We start from the raw sequence: 12,247 nt of genomic DNA on the forward strand, positions 1-12,247 counted from the left end.
GACCGTACGGACCACTTATCAACACCGACCATACAGACCACTTATCAACACCGACCACACTGACCACTTATCAACACCGACCATACAGACCACATATCAGCACCGACCACACTGACCACATATCAACACCGACCATACAGACCACTATCAACACCGACCATACAGACCACTTATCAACACCGACCATACAGACCACATATCAACACCGACCATACAGACCACTTATCAACACCGACCACACTGACCACTTATCAACACCGACACACTGACCACTTATCAACACCGACCACACAGACCACTTATCAACACCGACCATACAGACCACTTATCAACACCGACCACACGGACCACTTATCAGCACCGACCATACTGACCACTTATCAACACCGACCATACAGACCACTTATCAACCACGACCACACTGACCACTTATCAACACCGACCATACTGACCACTTATCAACACCGACCACACTGACCACTATCAACACCGACCATACTGACCACTTATCAACACCGACCACACTGACCACTTATCAACACCGACCCTACTGACCACTTATCAACACCGACCACACAGACCACTTATCAACACCGACCACACGGACCACTTATCAACACCGACCACACTGACCACTTATCAACACCGACCACACTGACCACTTATCAACACCGACCGTACAGACCACTTATCAACACCGACCATACAGACCACTTATCAACACCGACCACACGACCACTTATCACAGGCATTTTGTTGACATCGTTCATTATGATAAGTAGCCTATACTAGAGAATTGTGAAGTTTGAAATCAAATAAATTGGCTAATATGGGTGATTTGTTAACGAGACACTTGAGGGCTACAAGCATCACACTAGTTGTCACGTTCCTGACCTGTTTTCCTTTGTCATGTATTTGTTTTAGTTGGTCAGGGCGTGAGTTGGGTGGGTTGGTCTAGGTTTGTTTTCTATGTTGGGATTTTGTGTTCGGCCTGGTATGATTCTCAATCAGAGACAGCTGTCAATCGTTGTCCCTGATTGAGAATCATACTAAGGCAGCCAGGGTTTCACTTGTGTTTTTGTGCGTGTTTGTTCCTGTGTCAGTGTTTGGGCCACACAGGACTGTTTCGGGTTAGTCACGTTTTTTGTATTTTGTAGTGTTTGTTGTTTTTCCATTAAATAATGAACTCTTACCAATCCGCATCTTGGTCCGATCCATGCTCCTCCTCGTCTGAGGAGGAGAACGACTACGACAGCCGTTACACTAGTAGCAGTAATTTAAAGGGAAATGTAACAAAACTGTGGTGCAGATTAACGTCAGAAACTTAGCATTCTATTTATCCTTATCGCATCAATTAAGGCAATTTATAGATTTTTGTCCTTAATGCCCCGCTCTAGTACATAAGAGATGAGAAGGAAGATCACATGACTAGGCTACTCTGCCATGGCTGGTCAGTAGAGATCACATGACTAGGCTACTATGTCATGGCTGTCAGTGAAGATCACATGACTAGGCTACTCTGCCATGGCCGGTCAGTAGAGATCACATGACTAGGCTACTCTGCCATGGCTGGTCAGTAGAGATCACATGACTAGGCTACTCTGCATGGCTGGTCAGGGAAGAGCACATGACTAGGCTACTCTGCCATGGCTGGTCAGTAGAGATCACATGACTAGGCTACTCTGCCATGGCTGGTCAGTAGAGATCACATGACTAGGCTACTCTGCCATGGCTGGTCAGTGAAGAGCACATGACTAGGCTACTCTGCCATGGCTGGTCAGTAGAGATCACATGACTAGGCTACTCTGCCATGGCTGGTCAGTAGAGATCACATGACTAGGCTACTCTGCCATGGCTGGTCAGTGAAGAGCACATGACTAGGCTACTCTGCCATGGCTTGTCAGTAGAGATCACATGACTAGGCTACTCTGCCATGGCTGGTCAGTAGAGATCACATGACTAGGCTACTCTGCCATGGCTGGTCAGTGAAGAGCACATGACTAGGCTACTCTGCCATGGCTGTCAGTAGAGATCACATGACTAGGCTACTCTGCCATGGCTGGTCAGTGAAGATCACATGACTAGGCTACTCTGCCATGGCTGGTCAGTAGAGATCACATGACTAGGCTACCTGCCATGGCTGGTCAGTAGAGATCACATGACTAGGCTACTCTGCCATGGCTGGTCAGTGAAGAGCACATGACTAGGCTACTCTGCCATGGCTGGTCAGTAGAGATCACATGACTAGGCTACTCTGCCATGGCTGGTCAGTGAAGATCACATGACTAGGCTACTCTGCCATGGCTGGTCAGTAGAGATCACATGACGGCTACTCTGCCATGGCTGGTCAGTAGAGATCACATGACTAGGCTACTCTGCCATGGCTGGTCAGGGGAAATCACATGACTAGGCTACTCTGCCATGGCTGGTCAGGGAAGATCACATGACTAGGCTACTCTGCCATGGCTGGTCAGTGAAGATCACATGACTAGGCTACTCTGCCATGGCTGGTCAGTAGAGACACATGACTAGGCTACTCTGCCATGGCTGGTCAGTGAAGATCACATGACTAGGCTACTCTCCATGGCTGATCAGGAAGATCACATTCCACTGTAGTCCCACAGTCCACATTGGGTTTAGAGGTCTGTGGTACTCTTTTCTGACCGTTATTGTTCTGCGTTGTGGAATGATGTGCTGCCACCTGTTGGCATTTTAGGTTACTACTGTGATATAGAATGATAATAAATCTGCCTATGTCCTGTGTTCATAAAGGTACTTCTTTATGAAGTACCTGTCTTGCTAGAGAGAATGGACACAATAACAATCCACATAACGGCACCTTGCTCACGGGAATACACAAACATTCTTACACAATGTGTGCACACACTCACACAAAACACACATTCACACAAAAACACACACTCACACAAAACACACATTCACACAAAACACACACTCACACAAACACAATTCACACAAACACACATTCACACAAAACACACACTCACACAAAACACACATTCACACAAAAACACACATTCACACAAAACACACATTCACACAAAACACACACTCACACAAAAACACACATTCACACAAAACACACATTCACACAAAACACACACTCACACAAAACACACACTTACACAAAACACACATTCACACATTCACACATTCACACAAAACACACATTCACACAAAACACACACTCACACAAAACACACATTCACACAACACACATTCACACAAAACACACACTCACACAAAAACACACACTCACACAAAACAACACACTCACACAAAACACACACTCACACAAAACACACATTCACACAAAACACACACTCACACAAAACACACATTCACACAAAACACACAAAACACACACTCACACAAAACACACATCACACAAAACACACATTCACACAAAACACACACTCACACAAAACACACATTCACACAAAACACACATTCACACAAAACACACATTCACACAAAACACACATTCACACAAAACACACACTCACACAAACCACACTACACAAAACACACACTCACACAAAACACACACTCACACAAAACACACATTCACACAAAACACACACTCACACAAAACACACATTCACACAAAACACACAAAACACACACTCACACAAAACACACACTCACCAAAACACACATTCACACAAAACACACACTCACACAAAACACACATTCACACCAAAACACACATTCACACAAAACACACATTCACACAAAACACACACTCACACAAAAACACACATTCACACAAAACACACACTCACACAAAACACACACTCACACGAAACACACACTCACAAAACACACATTCACACAAAAACACACACTCACACAAAACAACATGTAGTTGGGATCCTGCTCTCTGGCATGGGGTACTGTCGGGTTAACCCAGGGGTCAGAGGTCAGGGGTTATGGTAGAAATGAAGCAGGGTTTTACACCTCAGTCACCATGATAAATCACCAGTTTACTGCTGATAGCATTTGAAGTTCCAACAAAGGTAAAGGCTGTGTTTCATTCCTGTGGATGTGAATGTTCCCTCCCTTTTGCCTCTTTAACTCTGGTAGGATTGGATATGTGAAATATGGCTGAAAACTAGACGGAACAACTCCTTACGTCACCCGTCTGAGATCTATGAAGGGGAGTGAATAAGGGGAAGAAGGAAAGGAAGAAAAAAAATTGGAATGAAATGTAGCCATATACTAAGAGTAGACTGATACTAGGAGAAAAATATTCTCTAAGTTAATTTTTAAATAACTCATCATCATCAGACACATACAGTAGAGAGCAGTATGATTGTTCACTAATCACTGATATCAGGAGAAAGGATCAGGTTTGACATTCACTTTAATGTTATTACAAATCTTGTTAACTTTATTTCCAAATTATAACAAGAATACATACCTTCCTGAGAACATGGAGGTGAAGTCAATGGAGGTCTTCACTTTTCCTCCTTCAGTCAGCTGACGTGTCCACTTCCTGTTGTTGTCCTCCTCTGGATTGTCACAGTGATGACACAGAGAATGTTTGTGTGACCTGATATCTGGAGTCTCACTGCAGATCAGTACTTGTCTCATCCACCAGCTCAGTGTAACACCACTAATGATGTGTGAGTTACACCTTCCGTCAAAAGTGAGTAGAGATGTCACTTAATGTCACTGTTCCATCAGGCTTTAGATCTGTCACTGTTGTGGACAGGGAGACTGTAAAAGACAAGAGATATTTCAATTTTAGCTTAATATAAGCTTAATATATTCTACTTTCTATGTTGTTGAGTTGCAAAATGCAAATGCATCTCAATATTTGAACAAATGTCGCCGGAGGGGAAGCCTGCCGTTTTATGTGCTCCTAACCAACTGTGTTATTTAGTTTGTTTTTCGCTGTTTTGTACCTTCTTTATTTCCTTATTTTGTACATAATGTAGCTTGTCCCGTCTCTTATGAGCGGAAACTTCTGGACATCAGAACATGATTACTCAACTCGAACAGGACAAAGACGTTTTCTTTAACGAGTCCGACGCGAAGGATATACTGCTTTCTCGGGAACGGGCCCAAACTTGTCATTTGTGTGAAGAAAAACGGAGAAAAATGGGGCGGAGGTCAGGCTGCCTTCTGAGAATTCATAGCGGAGTCAGTAAACCCCACTGCCATCCGTTCTATTGGCCAACGTGTAATCATTGGAAATCAAAATGGATGATCTACGATCAAGATTATCCTACCAACGGGATATTAAAAAACTAATATTTTATGTTTACCGAGTCGTGGCTGAACGACGACACGGACAATATACAGCTGGCGGGATTTCCATGCATCGGCAGGACAGAGAAGCTACTTCTGGTAAGACGAAGGGCGGGGTGTGTCTCTATTTGTCAATAACAGCTGGTGTGCGATGTCTAATATTAAAGAAGTCTCGAGGTATGCTTCTCTCTCTCTTCTATCTATCTATACCTTCTCTCTCTCTCTCTCTTCCCATCTCCCTTGATTTCTATCTCTCTCGCTCGCTCTCTCTCTCTCTTATCCCTCTCTCTTCTCTCACACTCTTTCAATTAAATTCAGCTTAATAAGTGTTTTTTGGCATGAACAGGTGGTTGCCACTGTTGCCAAAGCAATATATATGAAGTATTACATAAATGAACAATATGTCTCCCGAGTGGCGCAGTGGTCTAAGACACTGCATCTCAGTGCTTGAGGCGTCACTACAGACACCCTGTGTCGAATCCAGGCTGTGATTGGGAGTCTCATAGGGGGGCGCACAATTGGCCCAGCGTCGTCCGGGTTTGGCCGGTTGTAGGCCATCATTGTAAATAAGAATTTGTTCTTAACTGACTAGTTAAATAAAGCTAAAATTATTATTTTTTTTAAAGCAAAATATTAAACGGTGTCGACCTGTTATTTTGGCATTAATACGTTTCACATATCAGTTTGCAAACAATGTAAAAAAAAAAATATATAGAATTGAGTTAATAAAGCCGCATACAAACATGGCCTCTTTGTTGTTTTCTTGAGTAAAGCAGCTCCAACATGCAGGTGTTTCAGCCTAGCTCAGTGCTTTCTGTGGTGGTGGGGCAAGCCAGTCTTGTCACTCATGGGGACACTACGTCACCACCAAGTCTAGCCCCTTGGGTGCTCCCATAGAGTTACATTAGAAGTGCTCATCCAAGAAGGCTCAAGGTCATTGGCCACAGATAAAATGATGTCAAATCACATTACGTCTACAGTAACTTTGATTGGACTGATCATGTCAACATCATACTTTCAAAATCTTAGCTAGCGGTCATCATCATGAATCCAGTCGACAATCTACTGGCAAATCATTTTTAATCCTTGTCAAATGAAGAGAAATTATGAAGAGAAATTATAGATAAAACGTATCGGTGCTCATCAACCATTGGACATAAACATTACACAACAAGTTAGAAATCGCAAATTCAACAATGAGTTGTTTGGAAGGAATTAGTGGCTAACTGTGAGTTCAACACAACTGGGAACTCGGGAAAAACGAGCTACGACTGCGGAAATACGTTTTGAACTTTCATCCAACTTGGAATTGTCAACCGGGAGTTCCCAGTTGTCTTAAAAGCACCATAAATCCAAAAATGTATTGTATGCTACTGCATAAATTATGTAATATGCCAGGGTGATATGTATACTGTAGCTAAGACAGTAACATTAATACTAAGTGTATGTTGTGTAGTAAGCTATTAGTAGCCCATCTGCCTCACCCTAATAATTTGGTCTATTTTCCCCTCTTAATTTTGCCTCATGTTACTGTTCTGACTTGGTGGTGCACATGTAGCCTATAACCTGTTTTAGAGAAATGTAATCATTGAATATTGTAAGAGCTTTCATTGTCTGCTTATATGCCCCCTTTATTTATCCTACAGTTCTGACTTGGTGTACAGGGAGAAAACTGTAAGAATGGCCCATGTTCTGAATTCTGTCGCTGTACATTCCACTGAAAGCCAGGTGTACAATAGCACCGGTAAGGTGTTGGGACAGCTTTATGTAGGCCCTAACAGTTTGTGGGCACCATTTGTCACCGTTATAGTGCAATTCATGTATTGTTTAGTGTTGTGTTGTGTAGTGGCTTTTCTGGCATGCATCCGACATTATGATTTTCTGCCCCACCAAGATTTACCTGCTAAAATTGCCACTGATGAACAATATGTTTAAGCAACAATAATAGATGGATCAGATATAATATGCAAACATTTCTCTCTACCCTATGGCAAAAGTAGAGTTCCATGAAATGTGTTATAAAATTGCCAAATATTCTCTCTGCCCAATGCAAAATGTGTAGAATTGTAGCAAAATTGCTTTAAAACTGCAAAACGTTCTCTATGCCCCATGGATTTATTATTATTTATTTTTTTAATTGCAGGAAATTAACTCAAAAAGTGGGGCTGCTAAAAAAAAATCCTCTCAATGTGGGTGGCTCTGATTTGCATATGTGGGTAAGGATGTGGGTACACACACCATCAGCCACTGTGGCCCCTCCTGATGAGTTCAGATTGTTTTTGTGGTCCCCACCCCATCAGAATTACCCATCTCTGAGCTAGATGCTAACGAAAGACATCTTTCCCTCCACCTGAAGAGCTTGGTTTGCTTCAACTGTAATGGTTCTTCTAAGACAAACCTGCTGGACATGAAATGACAAGAAGTGTGAAGAAAATGTCATACAGTTTAGACCCATATAGTCATTCGTGTGTAAATTGAAGTAGGTGCCTTGAAGAACCCGAGTAAATCCGTAGCATCAACTATGTTTACACAACTGAGTTATTAGTCTGACGACCCTGAGGAGGTCCATTTACCCGGGCCTTGCGCGCCACTCGCCCAGCCGCTCAGACCTCATGGGGGCAACAAACACACTCAGCATCCGTTCCTATGGCAACCNCAAAAGCTCGCAGTTGGAGAGGTGTTTGAGCGCGTGGACACACCGGGAAAACACGTCATTACAGGGAACTCCTCAGCCCACCAATGACAAGTGAACACTGCGATATCAATGCAGTCACCAGAGAGAGGTATCGTTTAGATTTCCAAAATAGGTGACATTTTAGCCCTAGTTACAGAGCTTGGACACAGATGGATAAAATGGTGTCATTGACGCAAACTGGCGAAACGTCGAACAGAATGTGCAAACGGAGGAAAATGAACAGCGGTTCTCAATCCCCATCAAGAGAGAATTTATCACCACACGGAGACCAAAGCAAGGAGACTTCGTGCACCCCTGTGAGGAGACCGCGGCCGGAGAGGGTCAGAAAGCAAAACATAATTTCTAAACTGTCAGACTCTGGTTTCGAAGAGGACTTTCTATCTCCAACCCCGACCCCATCGCCGGTTCGGAAAAATCAGTGTCCGGTAACAGTTGAAGACGCATTGGCACCGGGGAATTCCAACAACAGACTGTTGTCTAATTGGTATCAACACTACGGCGAGATTGGTTATCAGATACAGAAACTCAAAGAGCCGCAGTTTCATCCGGTCAACTGTCTGTCTCGACAACCGCAGGTATGGAATCAACAGGTCCATGCAGCGGCTCGTTCCAGATACACAAGCCATCTTGGTTGTTGAAAAAATGTATATTTCCTTGTTTGTTTGTTTTCCCCCCCATCAATTTTCCTCGTGAGTTGGGAGTATTGAAATAGATTTTCTATATGTCCTTATTCTCCTTTTTTCAAGATAGCATAAAAATAGAATAATACTTTATTGTTAGTTTTGTGAGAAATTGACATTTGTCTTCGGCTTATCTCAACCCAGGTTTGATAATAGACCTGCCAATATTTAATCAGTTCTCATTTAGCCCTATAACCACAATTTATGACATGTATTACAGTAATTTAGTTCTGCACTTTAACGGAAAACTGTAATTTGTATGGTAATTTGAGGTATTATCAACAGTAAAAAAAAATAAAAGGAAACATTTTACTGTAAATGATGGTGCATTCTGGGAAAATGTATGTATTTCGAATAGTACTGTAATTTTACCCCACAGAATACATTACAGTACCATATATTTGGAGAGCTTAAACCCTTTTGACCACTAGTGGGCGCATGGTATTGTTGTTTCTGGCTCATTAACATATTTTGAGGCCTGCCTTGTAAGAGGCTATATTTGTTGCACACAGTGAGTGAGAATAATGTACCAATTTATCTCATATGTGGTTATAGTGCCCCATCAATTTGTATAAGGGACAGAATGGAGTGTCAGCTAGTCTTAAACATTAAGTTGTTGAGCATTTTGCTATGTGCTTTTGGTCTGTTTTGCCCTGTAGTCGCTGACAGTTTGGAAGTCTCTATAATTGCAAGTGATTTATTATGCTGTAATGTGTAAACACCTAGAAGCCAACCTGCTTGCACCAATCCCTTGTAATTACAGTAAAATACTGTGAAATACTAACCCCTCCCCTCAAATGAATTTAATTTATTCCTTCATCCATTCATTCCGATTACTGTAGCATTTACCTTTTTTTTTTACAGTATAATACAGTCAGTTTTACGGTAATGTACTGTGTGTCATTACCACAAGTCAGTTAACCCTGAATAAGGAAGTTAACCCACTGTTCCTAGGCCGTCCGTCATTGAAAATAAGAATTTGTTCTTAACTGACTTGCCTAGTTAAATAAAGGTAAAATAAAATAAAATAAAAAACACAGTACTTTATTTGATAACGTATTTATATTACAGTAGATCTACAGTAATATGAAATAGAGAATTGTACTTGCCACCAGTTTAGGTATGTTTTATGAGCTGCCAATTGTGATTGTCTAACTGACTTCTATTTGTGTGTATTTTCCAGGTGACAGCCGAGTCACGATGTAAGCTAGTCAGCTGGCTCATCCCCGTACACAGATACCTGCGTCTGTCCTTTGAGTGTTGCAGCCTGGCCGTCAACATCATGGATCGCTTCCTGGCTTCCACCCCCGTGGCTGCTGACTGCTTCCAGCTGCTTGGGGTCACCGCCCTGCTGCTCGCCTGTAAACAGGTGTGTACGATAGATATGTTGACTATTCAGGGAGGGAGTCAATCAATCCATTTTGATGCTTTGAGAGTAAGATGAATGATGTTTTAGAGATACTCTGTATATAAGGAAAGTTTATTTCCAAAGTGGTATATAGCCATTTTCAGAAATTTGGGTAAATTAGCTTTTATTGTTTAAAAAAGCTTATGAGAGAGAATGTTGTGTTTTTTTTACTATCTAATCACGGCATGGGGTTGTTCAATGACAGACATGTGATTTGTTTGAAATCACTTGATGGTGATCATGTTTTAGTTTTTTTTTGCAAAACTTTATTATACATTTGTGACATCAATATTTATACATTTTTTTTAATGAGTCAATACAGTAATATGAGCTCTGTTGTCACGACTTCCGTCGAAGTCGGGTCCTCTCCTTGTTCGGCGGTCAGCGTCGCTGGTCTTCTAGCCATCATCGATCCACTTTTCATTTTCCATTTGTTTTGTCTTGTTTTTAACTCACACCTGGCTTCAATTCCCTCATTTACTTGTTGTGTATTTAACCCTCTGTGCCCCCCATGTCTTTGTGTGGGATTGTTTTATTGTAGTGCTTGTGCACGTTCCCCGTGAGCGCACGACGGGTTATTTTTGTGCCCATTTATCTTGTTGTTCTGGATGCCGTTGGTGTTGCTTAATAAATCCCCGGTTATCTCCCAGCTCTACACTCCAGTGGCTGACTTCTCTGCCGCCAATTATGCACCCGCTACACCTGTTTGTAAAATATTTACAATTGCCATTTTTACTCATTTAACATATGCTCTTGTCCAGAGACAACCACATATCACAGTCAAATATACAGAATACGAACATGCCATTCCAGCTAAACAATGGATATATAGCGTTTTGCAAAAAATAAATAGAAAATACACACCTAAAATCTCTTAATAAAAAATCTGAGAACAGTAATATTTTACACACACGAAAGGTACCCATAAACAATATTTTCTGGTGAACCAACACAAGTGTGTAGATTTGATGAATATAACGTTTTGGAAATAAACCCTTCGTGCCATGGTGTGTGTGAGCTTGTGTGTAACTTGTTCTCTTTCTCTCTCTCTCTCTTTCTCTCGCTCTCTCTCTCTCTCTCCCCTCTCTCTCTCTCTTCTCTCTCTCTCTCCTCTCTCTCTTTCTCTCTCTCTCTTTCTCTTTCTCTCTCTCTCTCTCTCTTTCTCTCTCTCTCTCTCTCTCTTCCCCTTTTTAATATTTTATGTTCCATTCAGGTGGAGGTGTTTTCTCCTCGGATCAGCCAGCTCCTGTCTCTGTGTTGTGATGCGTTCTCCAGAGAACAGCTGTGTAACCTGGAATGTCTCATCCTGCTCCGCCTCAACTTCCGCCTGGCTGCACCAACCATAGCCTTCTTCCTGGACTTCTACACCAATCACAGCCTGGCTGGCCGGCATATGGGCGTGGACGGAGTCAGCAACGTTAGCCATAGGCTGCCTGGGGATAAGGATGAGGAAGTGAAGAGGCAAAAGAGGGGCAGCAGATTGGCTCTTAGGGTGTGTGAGCTCACTCTGGCCGACTACGCCTTCAATAAGTACACACCTTCCCTGACTGCCCGCTGTGCTCTGGCTCTAGCCAATCAACTGCTGAGAACCAGCCAGGGCTTAGAGGAGCCAGCCAATCAGCTGCTGAGGATCAACCCTGAGGGCCCTGAGGAAGAGCCAATGGACCAATCCCTGAGTGATCCTGCCCACTCAGAGAACGACCATTACCACCCAACCTTATCTGAGACTAGTAATCACACCTGTATTGACAATGACTCCTCTCTTTCAGTTGTTGGTCACCTCCTATCTGTGAATGACTCCACCCAGTCAATGGATGACCCTTCTCCATCTGGGAACACGTCTACCCTGGTTGAGGGAGACCAGACTCATGCTCCTCTGGCCCAGGAGTGTAGAGAGGGAGACCATCAGACTCATGCTACTCTGGCCCAGGAGTACAGAGAGGGAGACCAGACTCATGCTCCTCTGGCCCAGGAGTGTATAGAGGGAGACCAGACTCATGCTCCTCTGGCCCAGGAGTACAGTGAGGGAGACCAGACTCATGCTCCTCTGGTCCAGGAGTACAGTGAGGGAGACCAGACTCATGCTCCTCTGACCCAGGAGTACAGAGAGGGAGACCAGACTCATGCTCCTCTGGCCCAGGAGTGTAGAGAGGGAGACCAGACTCATGCTCCTCTGGCCCAGGAGTG

General features: G+C 43.0%; 1 protein-coding gene across 1 annotated transcript in view; it reads left to right on the forward strand.

Moving 5' to 3' along the window:
- The first annotated feature begins 8,083 nt into the window (after positions 1–8,083).
- The window catches only part of LOC112071100 (cyclin-O), a 5,114-nt gene continuing 950 nt past the window's right edge, over positions 8,084–12,247 (forward strand). The window contains exons 1-3 of the mRNA XM_070439253.1: positions 8,084–8,547; positions 9,836–10,021; positions 11,274–12,227. Of these exons, the coding sequence (XP_070295354.1) occupies positions 8,122–8,547; positions 9,836–10,021; positions 11,274–12,227 (1,566 nt within the window). The 5' untranslated portion in view covers positions 8,084–8,121. The remainder of the gene's footprint in view (positions 8,548–9,835; positions 10,022–11,273; positions 12,228–12,247) is intronic.

Source organism: Salvelinus sp. IW2-2015, unplaced genomic scaffold, assembly GCF_002910315.2.
Source record: "Salvelinus sp. IW2-2015 unplaced genomic scaffold, ASM291031v2 Un_scaffold1523, whole genome shotgun sequence".
NCBI lineage: Eukaryota > Metazoa > Chordata > Actinopteri > Salmoniformes > Salmonidae > Salvelinus > Salvelinus sp. IW2-2015.